The sequence below is a fragment of the Hypanus sabinus genome, chromosome 8 (genome assembly GCF_030144855.1).
Source record: "Hypanus sabinus isolate sHypSab1 chromosome 8, sHypSab1.hap1, whole genome shotgun sequence".
Classification (NCBI taxonomy): domain Eukaryota; kingdom Metazoa; phylum Chordata; class Chondrichthyes; order Myliobatiformes; family Dasyatidae; genus Hypanus; species Hypanus sabinus.
In genome coordinates, this window is record NC_082713.1 from 38,328,822 (window position 1) to 38,348,387 (window position 19,566).

Below are 19,566 nucleotides of genomic sequence, written 5' to 3' on the forward strand. Positions count from 1 at the left end.
AGTCAGCATGGATTTGTGAAAGGAAAATCATGTCTGACGAATCTTATAGAATTTTTGAAGATGTAACTAGTAGAGTGGATAGGGGAGAGCCAGTGGATGTGGTATATTTAGATTTTCAAAAGGCTTTTGACAAGGTCCCACACAGGAGATTAGTGTGCAAACTTAAAGCACACGGTATTGGGGGTATGGTATTGATGTGGTTAGAGAATTGGTTGGCAGACAGGAAGCAAAGAGTGGGAGTAAACGGGACCTTTTCAGTGTTATGAATGTACCACAGATCTGTGGGGCCGAAGGTTGCGGGGTAGCCCCCTCCTTTGTGAGAATTGCAAGAGCATTATTGGGTTGGGTCAGAGGACCCAGGAAATGAGAGAGAGACCTGGCCATTGTTTCCTGGAGACAACGTTTGTGGTTTGGGGACTATGCTACATGCAAGCCCTCGGGCAAAGTGGGCTGGTTGAGAGAGAGATTGCATCACCCCAACCTGATTGACATCTACTACCCTGCGAGTTAAGATAAAAGAGGGGCTGTAGGAATAGCCCCTCAGACACACCAGAACCAGTAGCGATCCCGTAATAGCGGGAAGCCATCTGAAGGAAGCCACGTGCGTTTGGTTCCCTTGCCTGGGGGCTGGTGGCTGGTACCACGGAAAACGACTTGGAACTAACAACGGGGAACCAACTCCCCTGACTCAACGGATTGGCCTCATTAAAGACCTGGGCAAGTTTAAAACTGTCTCTCTTAAACCCAAAGAGCTGCAGCTTGAAAGGACAGTGACTTTTATCTTTCCATCGGACAACACAATATCCCCTAGACCAGGGGTCGGCAACCTTTACCACTGAAAGAGCCATTTGGACCCGTTTCCCACAGAAAAGAAAACACTGGGAGCCACAAAACCCGTTTGACATTTAAAATGAAAAATGAAATAACACTGCATACAATTTTTTTGCCTTTATGCTATGTGTAAACAAACTATAATGTGTTGCATTTATGAAATCGATGAACTCCTGCAGAGAAAACGAAATTACATTTCTGCATGCAACAAAAACCTGTTGAACTCCGAAAAAAAGACTTTGGGTTGAAGGTTACTTTTAAGTAAAATACTGAATGTCTCTTTGAGTCCTTCTTGTATTTATGAAAAACGCCGAACATAAATTGTCCGCCAGCAGCAAACCAGAAATAACGTCAACCAGCTGTCAACCTGAAAAAATAAAAGGACTATTTCACTGAACAATGAAAAAAATGAATATACGTAAAATAATAGACAATTAAAATATTTATCATACTTGGTTAATTTCTGTGCGTCCTTTCCCCTGAGCTGTGTTCAGCGTGTTCAGCTGCGCTCTCATGTCTACCATGAAGTGTAGCTTTTCCAGCCACTCTGGCTGTTCCAGCTCAGGAAAGGTGAGCCCTTTGCTGCCCAGGAAAGTTTTCACTTCTTCCAGACACGCGACAAAGTGTTTCAGCACCTCCCCTGTTGACAGCCACCGGACTTTGTTGTGCAGCCGGAGATCAGAATATGCGCTTTCCAGCTCATCCAGTAACAAACGGATTTGACGGTGATTTAAACTTTGTGCCATTATTTTATTGACAATCTGAATGTCAACATCAATTACTTCTGTGCATTCTGGAGGAAATGTTTGAGCGCACAGTGCCTCTTGGTGCAAGATGCAGTGAAAAGTCAGCAGCTTTCTGTCCAGCGACTTCTGCAGTAAAGCCACAAATCCCTTGTGTGCTCCTGTCATACTTGGTGTCCCATCAGTAGCTACTGACACCAGGTGGGTGGTCTTTATTCCTTTGGCTCTTAAACAATTCAAGACAGCCTCACAGATGTACTCCCCCCGTGTTTGGCCTTTTAGAAGTATCAACTCAATTATTTCTTCCTGTGGCTCGGCAGAGTTTACATACCGGCAGAACAGCGCTATTTGTTCAATATCACCTTTGTCTTTAGACTCGTCACAGGCAATCGAGTAGGCCACAGCTGAATTGATGTCTTTAATTTGCTGTCTTGTGATGTCTTCTGCCATTTTTATAGTTCTGTCTTTGACAGTCTTTGCAGAGAGGGGCATATCCCTGATTTTCTGCACAATTTCACTCTTGTTTTTAAAGTCAGTGAATAGATGTTCTGAAATCTTAATGAAAGATTCTTTTATATATTCACCATCTGTAAACTGCTTCCTGTGCCTGTCTATTTCCTGAGCGGCAACAAGACGAGCATATGTATTTGATTTTCCAGACTTCATCCGCTTCTTCAAATGATTTTTGCTCAGATCAACCTTCCGCATCAGTTCTGAAACGGCTGTTTTTCTTTCATCTCAAACTGGATATTTTTGAGCAAAGGCTGCGGGTTTATTCTGGAAATGTCTTGCGACATTTGACTTTTTGTTGTTTGCTAGTTTCTCATTGCATATTAAGCATACTGGTAAACCAGTCTCGTCAGCATTGAAAGCAAATGAATCTGCCCACGTATCATTAAACGTTCTGTTTTCTTCAGTCACTTTTCTTTTTTTAGAATTCTCGATAGTTAGCTTACCTTGGATCGAAAAATTAAAGAAATCGTGCACTGGCGGGTGTCAGGCATTGGCAGTGGTGACGTATATTAATAGCGACAAAAACCCATTTTATTTAGATTGTACAAGATCACCATAATCTTCAAATTTAGAATTACATTTCAAAACTAACAAACTAACATAAAATACATTTTAATTAAATACTCGTCATTTATTTTCCAAAGCCACAGGGAGCTGCAGTACAGAGATGAAAGAGACGCCTGCGGCTCCGGAGCCGCAGGTTGCCGACCCCTGCCCTAGACAAACGATAGAGCTATTGCTTAATTGATGATTATTATTATACCCGCATTTTTAGATTGAGTATTGATGACGTATATTATCTGAATGTCTGTGTTAATCTTATTTTTGTGCCCCTTTATAAATAAAGACTTTTAAAAATAGTACCATCAGACTTCAATGGACCTCTCAATCTTTGCTGGTAAGTGACCCAGTTACGAGGTTCGTAACATCAGAATGGCAGGCAGTGACTAGTGGGGTAGCGCAAGGCTCAGTGCTGGGACCCCAGTTGTTTACAATATATATTAATGATTTAGATGAGGGAATTAAATGCAGCATCTTCAAGTTTGCAGATGACACAAAGCTGGGCAGTGGTGTTAGCTGTGAGGAGGATGCCAAGAGGATGCAGGGTGACTTGGACAGGTTAGGTGAGTGGGCAAATTCATGGCAGATGCAATTTAATATGGATAAATGTGAGATTATCCACTTTGGTTGCAAGAACAGGAAAACAGATTATTACCTGAATGGTGGCTGATTAGGAAAAGGGGAGGTGTAATGAAACCTGGGTGTCGTTGTACACCAGTCATTGAAGGTGGGCATGCAGGTACAGCAGGCGGTGAAAAAGGCAAATGGTATGTTGGCATTCATAGCAAAAGGATTCGAGTACAGGAGCAGGGAGGTTCTACTGCAGATGTACAAGGCCTTGGTGAGACCGCACCTAGAATATTGTGTGCAATTTTGGTCCCCTAATCTGAGGAAAGACATTCTTGCCATAGAGGGAGTACAGAGAAGGTTCACCAGATTGATTCCTGGGATGGCAGGACTTTCATATGAAGAAAGACTGGATCAACTAGGCTTATACTCACTGGAATTTAGAAGATTGAGGGGGGATCTTATTGAAATGTATAAAATTCTAAAGGGATTGGACAGGCTAGATGCAGGAAGATTGTTTCCGATGTTGGGGAAGTCCAGAATGAGGGGTCACAGCTTAAGGATAATGGGGAAGCCTTTTAGGACCGAGATGAGGAAAAACTTCTTCACACAGGGAGTGGTGAATCTGTGGAATTCTCTGCCACAGGAAACAGTTGAGGCCGGTTCATTGGCTATATTTAAGAGGAAGTTAGATATGGCCCTTGTGGCTAAAGGGATCGGGGGTATGGAGAGAAAGCAGTTACAGGGTTCTGAGTTGGATGATCAGCCCTGATCATACTGAATGGCATTGCAGGCTGGAAGGGCCAAATGGCCTACTCCTGCACCTATTTTCTAGGTTTCTATGTTTACCTGCCCTAGCTCTTCCCCTTTGGTGGATGGGTTCCTGCTCTATTTTGTGTAGTGCGTCCTGGCATCTTGACAGGTGTGAGACAGTGTTCAGTACCTTGCTGATTGGAAGTATGGTCCAGAGGAATGTTCTTGGATTCTGACTCAACACATTCTGTACAAATCTCTCATCTGGGACTCCCAGCAGGCGCATGCCTCTGGCACCTCAGGAACTGCACACACTGTCATGGAGTCTGGGTGCTCTCGCAGATGGGCAGCTGAAAGCATGTGGCAATTATGCACGTGAGAATGCAAACAATGCAGCCAAGCAGGGTTTCTCTGTGATTGCATTTAACTATCTTCCTGGTGTCTCCGTTTTGTTCAAAGCACACGACATTAATGCTCCCTGCTTACCTTAGTCCTCGTTCCTGGAAAGAAGCTTGATGATTGAGGTAGATGCTGTCACAGGAGTGGTATTAATTTAGTTCTAGGTTACTGCTTCGAGCCGCAGTGACATCGATAGTTTTCAGTCAGTGGCCCTGTTGGCCGAGCGTTTATTATTTTCCTTTGTTCTGAACAGTTCTTATTAAAACTCAGTGAACTGTTCATTCCTTGCCCATGTCTCCCTCTCAGCACTTGGGCATCACTGAATTTCTGTCACAGAGAACTATTCAAATTTATCACCACACTTCACCCCTGTAAACTAGATCTTTGCACCTACCTCTGTTGCAATGATAAAAATATTGTCAAGGACTGGCATTCTGTAGTTTATGGTTTATGTTGTTGATCATTTTCAACCAGGTTTATTAATGAACCAGCAGAAATATCTGAAAGTACTATTGGATTACTGGGAGCCAACACAAAAGGCTTCTGATTAATTTTCCTCATGCAGTCTGTCCCAGTTTATCAGCATAATTCACCTGAAAAACCAGACACAAGTTTTCTTGAGTATAGCAATGAATTGAATATAGCAAGGAATGACAACTGAAAAGAACTACTTCAGCTATAATTACTGTAAGGTTAAACAGCCTATGTTGCATTGATTTATGAAACAGGAACTGTCTGCATTCAATTGCTTTGAATTGCTTGGCATCCTACATTAGACAAAACTCCACACTGCAGAACAGTGAATTAATAGAGCAGTGTTGGATAATCAATCTATCTCGGACAAGAATTCTGAACCTGTAATAGATAAAAATATTACAAAACCACTGCAAATAATGAAAGCCAAGATCTATTTCTTCACCAAACTCACATTCATTATTAAACTCCTCTCCCTTGTTAGGGATTCCGACTTAGTCTCTGTGGAATTATAGTCAGACGCATGCTGAAGTGAGGTGAGAATCCCAAGGTCATAGATTTCTATTTTATTTTAAATTCTACCATGTATTTTAACAGAAAAATTCATTTGATTTCATATCATCCCAAATGTATTACTGAATCTGAAATTCAATTTCCTTCTCAATCATGTATTCTCAACTAAACTCCTTAAATATTCCATATCATAAAACTACTTGGTGATTTTATCAGGAGCAGTATGATTCTGCACAGGGGAAGCAATTTGACCCACTGCCTGATCTTTCAAAGTCCATCCTCTCCACACACTCCTCACCACTACACCCCACCCCCCAACCCTCAGAGCTCTGCAAAAATTTTCCTGTTCAGATAATGAAAATCCACATTGAATCTCCTTTTGCTGACCTTTCAACTATTGTGTTCAGAAGCATAAAAACTCAGTTAAAATATTATCAAGCTCCCTCAGTACTTTGAAAATGTTAAAAATTTTCCTTCGCCTTTTATGTTTGAAGCAGAATCATCCCATTCTTTTTATGATTGAAGCTCCAGGTCCCAAGAGTTATTCTAATAAAGCTCCACTGAACCTTCTGTAGGCCTCAGAGCAATTTCCAAAGTATAGCCCATTTTACTGGATACAATAACCCAGCTGAGAGCCAAGTAAAGATTCATGAAGATTTAGAATAATCCTAGTACCTCTGCTTATGAGGTTAAGGATCTCACATGCTTTCAAATACTGGCTGCCTGTCTACTCTGTCTATGTCTTTAGCTTATAAAGATCTACCAGATCTCACCTCAGCCTCCACCACTCCAGAGAAAACAACCCAGATTTTTCAGCCTTCTCCTTATAGCCTCTAAACCGGGTAGTGTCCCGATAAACCTCTTCTGTATCCTCTCCAGAGTTCCAAAGTTCTTCTTATGATTGGGCAACCAGAACAAAATGCTAGTTGTGGCCAAACTAGGAATTTATAAACCTGCAACACAACTTTCTGACTCTTGAATTCAATTCCTCAACTAAAGGCAAGCATGTCATATGCCTTCTTTACCACCCTATTAACCTGTGCAGCCACTTTCAGGGAGTATTGACTTGGAAAGTACATTATGGCTATCATAGCTATGAGATCACGTCTCCATGTACTGATCTACACTCTGTTCATTACTCTTATCCATAATACTCCTACCACTAAAATACACACACTTCAACCTATCCATTTCATTGTGTCTATTGCCTTACCCCTGCCTGTTCTTTCCGGTCAGTCCCCCCACTATCTGACATGGTGCTCTAGTTCCCATCTCCCTGCCAAACTAGTTTAAACCCTCTTGAGTAGCACTGACAAACCTCTCAGCCGGGATAGTTCACTCTCCAGTTAAGATGCAACCCATCACCCGACTCCAGAAGGAGTTCTAATGGTCCAAAAACCTGAAAATCTGCCTTTTGTACTGTTTCCTCAGCCACTCATTCATCTGTAATAACTTTCTCTGACCAGCACATGGAATTCTTGCCAAAGAAATTAACTTGGAGATGGAGGCTACGGAGGAAGAGCTCAGCATAGTGGGGGAGCGCGGGTGAAGAGGGACAAAGGCAAGTGCTCTGTTCACCACAGCCTCCGCCTTGAGAATGCTCTGCAGTCGTTCTGAAACATACTCAACCCTCATGCCCAAGAGGCTGCCATCATTTTCGTAGCCAAAGAATCACCCATCTGTCCCCCTGTCTAACATGTCTCCTATCATTATTGCTCTGTCTTGTCCTTATCTACTGAACTAAAAAAAAGCAACCACAGTGACACTGACCTGGCTATCGATAGGTTGTCCACACCCACCCACCTAGATGTATCCAAAGGGGTATATTTGTTTCTGATGGGAATAGCTACACTGAAACCTTGCTCAGACTGCTTGTTTTTCCTGGTGGTCATCCGTCTATCTGAAGCCTGTACCTTGGGTGTGACCTCCTCCTGTAGATGAACCCGGGTACCTCCAGATCTAGCTCCAGTTCCTTGACCTAGTCTGTCAGGAGCTGCACCTGGGCACACTTCCCACAGATGTTGTCAACAGGAAGACCATAAGGTTCCCTAACTTCCTAAAATTTTCCCTACACCGAATCAACAGGTAAAGGGGAACATCAAAATCTTACCTGCGCTTTTTCAGTCAGGACACACACACACACACACACACGAAGGGTCTCGGCCCGAAATGTCGACAGTGTTTCTCCCTATAGATGCTGCCTGGCCTGCTGTGTTCCACCAGCATTTTGTGTGTGTTGTAACCATTCCTGTCTCAGGACCATGGCCACTCCAAAATGACTATTCTACTTGATTCTAACTTCTTTTTCTTCGGCTGCTGTTAATCAGTTTATTAGACAAACAACTATTAACTAACAATTTGTAAATATGACACTTTTAGAGTCCAGTGCAGTGAATCTCACCAGCTAGTCCCAGGAACTACAATCTTCAAAACTCTCACTCCACTTGCTCTAAGTACCCACTCCTGTTCAGTGAAATTTACCATCACATCCTGAGATTTACCACTTTTAAACTTTTGCACTTCTTCCTCCAAGTCCTTGCTCCTGGTCTCTTCAACTTAATCTGTCTCTTTCAAGAGTTGGAGAGTCACTGGTATTTTTTTTACATTTTAAGTTTCTTGTGCCGTACTCAATATTTGAAGAGAGAAGTTCTGCTGGCCTAAGGGAAAGAATGGAGGGTCTGTTTGAATCTTTCTTTTGAGGAAAAAAAGAACAAAATGACCTCCTTCAATGCAGGATGGTCCTATAATTCCTTAGTTAAAAATTAATTTAAAAGTATAGCAATTTGCATTTAGATGAACACTGAAAATAATTTATTATATAACACTGATAAAAGATCAACATTATTCTGTTTGTTTAAAATGAGTTTGTGAGAACTTACAATCTTACCTCTGCTTATTTCATTTTTTTCCATGTTTTTACTTGGTTGTTAATGCAAACAATGCATTTCACTGGATGTTTCAATGTACACGTGGCAAATAAACTTGGCTCTAAAATCTTCACATCCTACTTACACTGTGGTTCTTTTGGATTCATATTCATCCCTCGGCTCTATGCGTTTGCAAAGCAGTCTTGTTGCCTGATTAGCAGTATTTAATGCATCATCCAATACTTTAGTACTGTTTTCCTGCTCTTTGAACTACACAGTCCAAGGAAGCCAAACAATTAACTGCTTCTTCATTAACGCAGTGGACATATTTGACACTGAATGTACTTATTTATTTAGAGCTACAGCGCAGAACAGGCCCTTCCAGACTAATGAGCTGTGCCGCCCCAGAAACCCTCCTTCTTAGCATTATCCTAACCACTGGATAATTTACAATGACCAGTTAACCTACTAACCAATCTGTCTTTGGAACGTGGGAGGAAACCAGATTACACAGAGGCAAGCCACGCAGTCATGGGAAGAACGTACAAGATTGATACGGATGGCCCTGGAAGTGAACTCCGAACTCTGATGCCCTCAGCTGTAATGATATCTAACCACTACACATCGTCCTTGTTGATGATAAATTTCTGGTTTTGATTTCTGTTCTGTATTTCCTCTCTATAACACTGTTCATGTTTTGCAGGTGCTGACAGATTAATCGTCTATTTTCTGCACGTTCTGCATTTATTTGCAATCCAGTTTTTACTTAATACAAATAATTTCTAAATTTATTTCTGACAATGGCAATGACACCTTTACACAAGCCATTATTTTCAAGCTCCATATATTTTGCATGGTCTTGTTGAATGGATTTTGTAATAGTTAAATCATTTTTCTCCTAGTCTGCTCTGTATATTACTCACCTGAAGACAGGCCTCCAAATAATGTATCATGCTCCTTAAAATTTGCATTGTGTAAATTCAGAATAATTAATTACACAATGTTTGGTTGGAGTAAGTGAATACAGAACCATACGCAGCTCAACTTCACCTGTCATTTTTCCTGAAGACTGCAGAACAAAATTGCTGAGGGATCAGATGTGGCTTGACTTGTATGCACAGCCACACTGCTGGTGCCTCAGTCTGCCACGAGAGCCCCAGTATGATGGTTTTCAGAGAAGTCTTATTGCTTGACCCCAGGTCTGCTTTACTATCTGCAAAGTCTGACTTTACACACTCATCGTCAATTAGAAATCTGATAGGGATTTTTTTACATAATATCAGGAATATTAGGTATCAGTAGGAGATGTGAAGAACTGTCAAAACACGTGCATTAGATTATTCCACTCCAGCAACACTGTGTGTGTGTGTGTGTGTGTGTGTGTGTGTGTGTGTGTGTGTGTGTGTGTGTGTGTGTGTGTGTGTTAGTCTGCTTCTATGTGTGCACATACACCAGGCAACCATCACATATTTAAAACACTGTATCAGCAGTTAAGAATTTCTATGATGCTGATACTTTTGTCGTGTTACCAAAAGTAAATTATATGGATGACTGAGTGACAGAGATCAAGAGATGTTTCCCACCTGACTATTCTGGATGCATTAGCAGTTAAGATGCAGTACCTGAACTAGGATTAGAAAAAGCACACAAAATGCTGGAGGAACTCAGATAGCATCTGTGAAAAGGAGTAAACTGTCAGAGTTTCAGGCTGAGATCCTTCATCAAGACTGATTTCCGGTATCTATAGATTTTCTCTTATTTGTGATAAGGAAAAGTAGCTGATCTTTTTCCTCTTTTAATTATATTTTCAGATTCCGGCTGGAACACACCTATACACGTGGGTTTCAAATGAGCTGAGAATGCTGCCAGGTTCTGCTGCTCTCTCTGAATGAGCAATATATTGACATTAAATGTTTAGACTTATCATTATCATTAAGTATTATTAGCTGAAGTACCGAATATTTAATATGCACTCTTGCATAATTTAGGACCTTAGAGAGAAGATCGGGAACAGAATTCCTTTGTTTAAATACCCATCAAGATCATTCTATAATTTGATATGAAGAAATAAAACCGAAATATATAGACAGTGTCAGGAAGCAGTGAACCTTCTTTAACAACATTCAAGATGGTTTGAAACAAATAAAAGATTTTTTTTGATATCTTAATCCTTTAAATTCTGATATCTTTGATTTGGCTATAGAATATGTCAAATTTATCCACATTAAAAAAATGCAAAATAGATTCTAGATATAATTTCTATATAGACCTAGGTGATGTTTAACCAACAACTTTCAGATATCCCTGATAAAATAACAGTTCCCATGTTATCAATTATTGTAAATAGCAAGTTTAGCATAAATATACAGGGCAGGTATTCTATTTTATTAAGAAATCTATTGTCATCATTTGGGAATTAACTTTTGAGTGCTTTTAATAATATGCCTATTTTCAAAGTTCATTCTGTCATAATGTTTATTTTCAAGTGAGATGTTCGTGGCCCGAGTCTGTTGACACCTATTGATTTTCATTGCATTGTTAAGATCGCAACTTGATATAAGAAAGAAGTATCTTAGAGGATCACTGGCATTCTGTGCCCCAAAGGTGGTTGCTTGTTCAAGACTGAGATAAGTAGCTTTTTAAAAATTATGGCAATCAAAGGATTAGTGCAGGAGAGGAGCATTGAATTAGGAGATCAACCATGTCCGAAGGTCTGAATTGTCTCTTATTGCTTTAATTTCTCATTTTCCTGGATGCAGCGAATCTCAGGTTCTGTTGCTCATTCTTGAAACACAGCAGTTTGATGTTTGGTAATGAATGGGTAGCCCAATAGTGGACTTTTCTCATTGCTATCACTCCCGTATTGTGACGTGGGAAGCAGGTTTCTGCACAACACCCCCGATGATAACAAATGCCCTGTGGAGTCTTCTTTTCACAATCAATGCTTCATGCTCTATTTCTTGCTCTGTACAATCCAAAATTACATTTTCCTTCCATACAATAGACAGAGACAAAACTGATTTAATCTACTTCTCAACACTTCCAGATTTTGCTCTGCGTTGCAACTTGCTGAGTTATACCAGGTATTGTTCCAATATTTGTTTCTTTGGCAGTCTTATGGCTTCTAATTAATTTGTTTGTCTATCTTTTGTAATTTCTCAGCCCAGCTACTCAACCTTTTAGATCCTTCTGTTCAGCTGAGACCAAATTGAGACCCCCATCTGCTCTCCAAGTGATGTGAACTCTATGCCACCACCTGGTTTATAGAAACTCAGGGTAATGATGTCTTAATTACACCATAGATTTGGTTCGGTAGAATGGCAACATGATACATTCCCCAAGGATCATGATTGGCATCCCATACCAGGCAAACATCTGACTCTATTGCTGCCTATTGAGGAAAATTCAATGCTATCTGATACTTAATCACTATTGCCTCCATATATTATTCCGCCATGTGTTATAAAGCACAGTAAAATTGTGAAAGCAATGTAAGGAGAGCATTACATGAGTCTTATTTCCACGAACCCCTACAAAGATATAATCAAAGGCCAGGACCATAATGGGCACCGAGTTCCTATAATGGAAATTAAAGTATATCTGGGCTAATACTGTATGCAGCTTGAAAACCTATGTGACAGAGAGTACCTAACTGAAAAGATTTTGAAAATCTGCAGTCTGTATTATGAAGGAGAAAGCGGCACACTTAATTTAAAAGCATACTGTAAGATTCTGTAATATTGGTTACCCAAATCAACACAGCTTTTTATGACCATTGCTTTGATGCTAGTAAAAATTAATCAAAAATTTGTTGCCAAAGGCAAATAGTTTCCAACTTGTATCAAGAAGGCAGATTAAACAAAAAGACTAATAAAGGTTACAATAAGACAGACACAACTCAATGCAGAAAGTTATGTGGTAATAGAATTTGGTATTGATTTTGATAGACAATGCATGCTCAGTGGTACAGTTTTAAAGGGGGTGCAAAAAGAAAAAGACCTGGTGTGTATTTTTTTATACCTTGTTACCTCTGAAATAAATTCCATTTTTCTGGAACTTCTTTCGTACTGTATTCACGTTCCTTTTCAAACCACATCCTTCAGGTAACTAAAAGGAATAAAAAGCCTTGGTGGATATTTTTCTCAACTTTTTCAGGGTTATTACCACACGATATGAGTCATGAAATGTTTTGTTGTATGGCAGCAGTACAATGCAAGACATAAAAAATTAATATACAATAATAAATAATCAATGTAAAAAAGGAATAGTGAAATAATGTTCTGGGACTGCCCAGAAATCTAATGACAGAGGGGAAGAAGCTGGTCCTAACACATAAAGTGTGGGTCTTCAGGCTCCTGTACCCCTCCCTGATGGTAGTAATAAGAAAAGGGCATATTCTGGGTAGTGAGGGTCCTTCCTCCACTCGTCTTCAAAGAGTGAAGTCCAGTTACACCCCGTGGATATTGTGCAAGCTGAGTACACAATATTCAGAGACTGTAATTGGACATGGAGTGTACTGACTCAGTACATAACAGGTGACTAACAGGTCAATCACCTATCATTCAGTGTTTGGGACTGGAAGAAGAGTTTGGGGTTAGGAGAGAGAGGGGCAGAATGGAGTTAGTTTTTACATTGCCCTCCCTGCTGATTATTATGTTTACAAAGGAAACATCAGGATACTAAAGTTCCAATGAAATCCTACTGATCTGAAATGTTAACTTGTTTCTTCTTTCCATATGTGCTGAATATAACAATTTTGTTTGAATATCCATTATCCAGAATTACATGAACTGGTGAGTCCTGGGTCCTGATTTATTCAGACTTTTGCCAATTCCCTCCTTCCTAATGAGAATGTAAATCCAATCATCCATTGTTCATCACTGATGTATACTGAATATTGATGCTTTTAATGCTCATGATCCTAGTTGAGCATTATCTGTAGCAGCAGCAGACAACATAATCGTAACTACATACACCCAAAAAGAAATTAATGAACGACATCTCATAGCTCAAAGGTTCAAAGTAAATTTATTATCGAAGTATATATATGTCACCTTATACAACCCTGAGATTCATTTTCTTGAGGGCATACTCAATAAATCAGTAATAGAATAATAATCAGAATACAATCAATGAAAGAGCACACCAACTTGGGTATTCAACCAATGCAGAAGAGGTTAGCGATCGCTCCCAACTGAGGCCAGTAGGGTGACTATGGTCAGCAGCTGGATCGGTAGCGTTTGGACCCAGGTCGGCGGTCACTCATCATGGGAGGACTGAGTCCAGCCTCATTTGCTGTTGAAAAGGTTTCAATATTCTGAGATTTACAGTGTACTGTGCTTTATATTGGTCTCCTTCAGTTTCTCGGTATTTTGTTCTTGTTGTGGCTGATTGGTGGGTGTGCTATCAGTAGGGGTTTTTTGTAGGTGAGAGGGAGTTTGGGGGTTTTGATGCTGCTGTTGCTGTGCTTTTCTGCGAGTGAGGGGGTTGCAGATTGTTGTCACTTTTTTTCTGTGGGGAGGGGTGGGAGAGTTGATATTATTATCGCTGTATTTGTCTGTGGGGAAGGAATGAGGGATTTGATCCTACTGTCACTGTTTGTTTCTGCTGGGGGGGCTTGTGGAGGATTTTGGGCTTTGTGAGGTTTTTTTTCTTTTTCCCAGGGGGGTGGGGAGAGTTAATGCCATTTCTTTCAATCTCTTTTATGGTCTTTTTATATCTCATGGCCAGCTGAAGACGAGAAATATCAGAGTTGTACTGTACATGTATACTTTGACAACAAAATAAACCTTTGAACCAGTGTGCAAAAGACCACAAACAGTGCAAATGCAAAAACAGATAATAATAATCACTAAATATCAAGGATATGAGATGAAGAGTCCTTGAAAGTGAGTCTAGAGGTTGGGGGAACACACAAGATGGAGCAAGTGAAGCTGAGTGAAGTTATCCCCTTTGGTTCACCAGCCTGATGGTTGAGGGGCAATAACTGTTCCTGAACCTGCTGACGTGAGCCCAGAAGCTCTTGTACCTCCTTCCTAATGACAGCAGTAAGAAGGGAGCATGACCTGGGTGGTTGGGGCCCCTGATTATGGATGCTGCTTTACAACAACTCTTCATGTAGATGTGCTCAGTGGTGGGGAGGGCTTTACCCGTGAGGGACTGGGCCATCAATCTGTAATACCAGTGTTGTAACGAAATCAAATCATAGTTTATCCATTCAAGTCCTGTTCTAAGCTGAGTTAGTTAACTTTCAGCCATAGCACAAATTAAGGAGCTTCAACCAACTTTATTTTTTTGTTAAGGCCCGACCACACCTTTGAGCCATTGTGCCTCAGCAAACCTGGACAACCCCAATTTAATCCTAAACTAATCATAGGACAATTTACAATGACCAATTAAACTACCTGGTACAGCTTTGGACTGTGGGAGAAAACCAGAGCACCATTGGGACCCCTTAAGGAGGATGTCGTAATTGAACTCCAACACTGCAAACTGTAACAGCTTCACACTGCTATGCCACCACTGTGCCTTGGGTGATGGAACGGAGTATTAGCAGGCATTCTCCCCTCTGAAGATTGTTAGTCATTGGTTGGCGGCAGTTGGACCCAGTTGCCAATGTGATGTTCTGAAAAAACCGTGGGGCAACAGATAGCCCAGGCTCAGCAGTATGGCATTGATAGATAGCTTATTAAATCTATTGCATAAATATTCACATATATATAGACATATTATGAAACGTGTAATTATTTAGAAAGGTATGTCTGCATGGTTAAACTTTCAATGGCTCAAAATGACTACTCATCATTATGAAAATAGCTACCATGTGCACTCTTACCCTCCAGCCATTTTCTGCACCTATCCATCTACTTCAGTCTCCACTTCTGCAAATTAATCATTGTATACATTGTCCTCACTAAATAAAAATATATAAGCCTGTGAAATATTATTCATAGCTAATTGTTTGGCAATGCTGTCAGATAGACAAATGGTCTGTCATTCATTTATAGAGCAACTGGAAGTGCACCTCATTTATTACCAGCTCCAGTCAATGAAACCAGGATGTAGCGTGAGGGTTTTTCTAATTCAATTGTTTTCTCGTATCCTGGGAACAGTAATCCACAAATCCTAGCTGTCTAGGTATCTAACCATTCTGTGGAAATTAGCCAAAGTGGAGCAGAAACACTCCAAAATGTTTTGGATATGAATCTATCAAAATCCAAACTCTGTCAAAGTATTGATCACAATTTATTGATACAGTTTATCCCAGGCCCTTGACAAAGCAATAGAGAAATAATAAGGATTCCTGAAACAGTATGTGGTCCGGCCGATGAGAGGAGAGGCTATACTGGATGTAGTTCTGGGTAATGAACCTGGTCAGGTGACAGACCTCTTGGTGGGGGAGCATTTTGGTGAGAGTGATCACAACTCCCTCAGCTTCAAGATGGCTATGGAAAGGGAGAAAATCAGACAAAATGGTAAAGTGCTTAACTAGGGAAGGGCTAACTTTGAAGGGATGGAGAAGAAACTAGCGAGAGTAAATTGGAAACAGATGTTCAAAGGGGGAAACACAGAAGTAATGTGGGAGAAGTTTAGGGACCACTTGAGCTGGGTTCAGGATAGGTGTGTCCCACTGAGGCAAGGAAAAAATGGTAGGAAAAGGGAACCATGGCTGACAAAAGAGGTGAGACAACTCATCAAGAGGAAAAAGGAAGCATATGTTAGATACAAGAAGCAGTAAGTAGGAGAGGCTTATGAGAAATATAAGGTAGCCAGGAAGGAACTAAAGAAAGGACTTAGGAGAGCTCGAAGGGGGTATAAGAAGGCCTTGGCATGTAGGATTAAGGAAAACCCCAAGGCGTTCTATGCGTATGTGAAGAATAGGAGGATAACGAGGACAAAGGTGGGACAGCTAAAGGATAAAGAGGGCAACATGTGCCTGGAAGCGGAGGAGGTTGGGGAGGTCCTAAATGAATACTTCGCTTCAGTATTCACAAGTGAAAAGGATCTTGATCAGGATGAGGTCGAAGTAGAGCGGGCCTGTGTGCTAGACAATGTGGAGATTAAGGAAGAAGGGCTGGAGATTCTTAAAAACATTAAGATTGATAAATCCCCAGGGCTGGATATGATACACCCCAGGTTGTTGTGGGAACTGAGAGAAGAGATCGCAGGAGCATTAGCTATAATCTTTGAATATTCTTTGGGTGCAGGGGAAATGCCGGAGGACTGGAGAATGTCAAATGTAGTTCCCTCGTTTAAAAAAAGCAATAGGGAGAAACCTGGGAACTATAGACTGGTGAGTCTTACGTCAGTGGTATGCGAACTATTGGAAAGGATTCTTAAGGATAGGATCTACAAGCATTTGGAGAAGTACAGTCTACTCATGGATAGTCAACATGGCTTTGTGAAGGGAATATCGTGCCTCACGAGCCTGATTGAGTTTTTTGAAGAGGTAACAAAAGAAATTGATGAGGGTAGGGCAGTGGATGTGGTCTACGTGGACTTTAGCAAAGCATTTGACAAGGTCCCTCATGGGAGACTCATCCAGAAAGTCATGAGGCATGGGATAAGTGGAACCTTGGTTGTTTGGATAAAAAATTGGCTTAAAGGAAGAAAGCAGAGGGTAGTTATGAAAGGAAAGTATTCTGCCTGGAGGTCGGTGACTAATGGAGTGCCGCAGAGATCTGTCCTGGGACCCCTGCTATCTGTGATTTTTATAAGTGACCTGGATGTAGAGGCGGAAGGATGGGTGAGTAAGTTTGCTGATGACACGAAGATTGGAGAAGTTGTGGATGGAGCTGTAAGTTGTCAAAGGTTACAAGAGGATATAGACAGGCTGCAGAGTTGGGCAGAAAAATGGCAGATGGAGTTCAATCCGGACAAGTGTGAGGTGATGAATTTTGGAAGTACAAACCAGCAGATTGAGTACAGGATTAATGGTCAGTTACTTACGAGTATGGATGAACAAAGGGACCTTGGGGTTCAAATCTATACATCCCTCAAGGTCGCTGCAGATTGATAGGGTAGTTAAGAAGGCCTATGGAATGCTAGGCTTCATTAACAGGGGGATTGAGTTCAAGAGTAGAGAGGTAATGTTTCAACTCTACAAATCTCTGGTGAGACCGCACTTAAGAGTATTGTGTTCAATTCTGGTCACCTCATTATAGGAAGGATGTGGAAGCTATGGAGAGGGTGTAGAGGAGATTTACCAGGATGTTGCCTGGTTTGGAGAACAAGTTATATGAAGCTAGGTTAGCAGAGCTGGGACTTCTCTCTTTGGAGCGTAGAAGAATGAGAGGGGACGTGACAGAGGTCTACAAGATTATGAGACGCATAGATAGGGTGGATAGTCAGTACCTGTTTCCCAGGGCACAAATAGCAAACACCAGAGGTACTTGTGGTACCTCTGGTACACATGCACAAAATTAAGGGAGGGAAGTTTAGGGGAGACATAAGGGGTAAGTTGTTTTTTTTAAAACACAAAAGGGTTGTGAGTTCCTGGAATGACTTGGCAGGGATGGTGGTGGAGGCCAAAACATTAGGGGTATTTAAGAGCCTCTTTGGACAGGCACATGGATGGAAAGAAAAATGGAGGGTTATGGGGTAGTGTGGGTAGTACTTTTTTTAAAGATTATATGGGTCAACACAACATGGAGGGCTGAAGGGCCTGTACTGTACTGTAGTGTTCTATTGTTCTAATGCTGGGATTTCTACTCTGATTTAACATTGAGTGACCTCTATTGGAAATGACATACATTCAGAAATGGAGGAGGAGATGTTAGTATGACATGTGAGTTACTGCTTACTATCTAGATTCAGGTTTGAAGAGGATTCGGAAGGGCCTTCTAACAAAAATCAAGACTTTTATCTTGAACAATGTCAAAGGGAAAATGAAGGGGAGGGGAGGAGATGCAGAGTTATAATTAAACCAAATGTGCCCATAAGAATGAATTTGGGCTGCTCATTAATGTAAAGCAAGAGCTATGTTATGACTATCATTGATGTTCTAACCCTTTAAATAATATCTCAGTAACATTTGGTCTATAAGACTACCCCATGTCTGGACCATAAATAAAGCCTTCTATGGACTAAGACGCAAGGAAAACTAAATGTAATTGAATTTTTTTTCATTTTAATGATTTTGCAAATGATTTGCTAGAATAGACCATCCATTAAATCACTTCTGCAAATTTAACTGCGAATCTGGCTGCTTCCCTGATATCTCATTTAATCTGATCCAAGACTCTAGCTGTGAGATTATATTGCTTTACTGACTATATTATGATAATGAGGGAAACTATATACACTCATCGTACAACATGCCACATTGATCAAAAGCTTAAGACTGGCCTATTTTTCTCCAACATCTGTTCAGTACAGAATCAGGTCAGCATGAATGATTTCTTACTGTAGTTCACTGTTAAAGCTCTTGCCGGTTTCTTGCCAAAATCATTCAGCAATTTGTAGCATCCATATGTGGCACTACAAATCTTCCACTTGTCATCGATTACAATTCAGGCTCATGTTATGGTGCTTACATACACAAAAAAAAATTGTGGGATTTTATTCTTCCTCTAGCCTCTCTGCTCCTCTGTGCACATCCTTATGCAATTCTTAGTACTTAGCTCATTCACAGTTCAGCAATTTTATACAACTCACAATTTTGTCTTTGCCCACTTCCTTTACTATTCTGGTTTCCTTCACTTTTCTAAGCTTTTTGATAGATTTCAGCTAACTGCAGTAGTATTTAGAAGATTTTTCTTCTGCATTTTCACTACATATCATACAAATGAGTATATGATTTAGAAGCAGGAATAGGCCTTCCAAACTCTTTAGTAACTTTGTGGTTGTAACCTCAACCCTGTATTCCTATCTATTATTTAGTCTTCCACCCATTTACATATCCAATATCTACATCTACCTTAAAAATATTCAAGGATTCAATTTCTAACAGCCCTTGAGAAGGAGAAGTCTCCAAATTTTGTTTGTCTACTTGTCTAGCCCATTAAATTAACCTGTGTTTTTAAAAGACCTTTAATGTTTCAGACTTCGATATTTCCAATTCTTCAAATCTGTTTGCTTTAATAACACTCAGAAAGGGGTTTATCCTTTACTTTGAGTTTGCCAGTGTTGTGGTACACTTTTATTGATTGAGGCTAGGCAAGGAATGTCGGGAGGTAAAATAGTATTCGTAGAAGTAACTGTTTAACAGTCAGAGTAGACAAAGTAATCCTAAGGGTATTTTCATGACACGTGACTCTGTTTCTTGTGCAAACCCCAAGTGCAACCTAAGAGTGGGATCCCATCACAATTGTTTCTTTCATATTAAAGAATAATACAGCTGAGAA

General features: G+C 40.5%; 1 protein-coding gene across 1 annotated transcript; it reads right to left on the reverse strand.

Moving 5' to 3' along the window:
• Window positions 1-749: 749 nt before the first annotated feature.
• Window positions 750-3,671, reverse strand: LOC132398047 (general transcription factor II-I repeat domain-containing protein 2-like). The gene is made up of 2 exons (XM_059976969.1): window positions 1,284-3,671; window positions 750-1,198 (listed from the first exon to the last, which is right to left on the reverse strand). The coding sequence occupies exons 1-2, from the start codon at window positions 2,280-2,282 to the stop codon at window positions 1,130-1,132; spliced, it is 1,068 nt and encodes a 355-aa protein (XP_059832952.1). The 5' UTR covers window positions 2,283-3,671; the 3' UTR covers window positions 750-1,129.
• Between the last annotated feature and the right edge of the window lie 15,895 nt (window positions 3,672-19,566).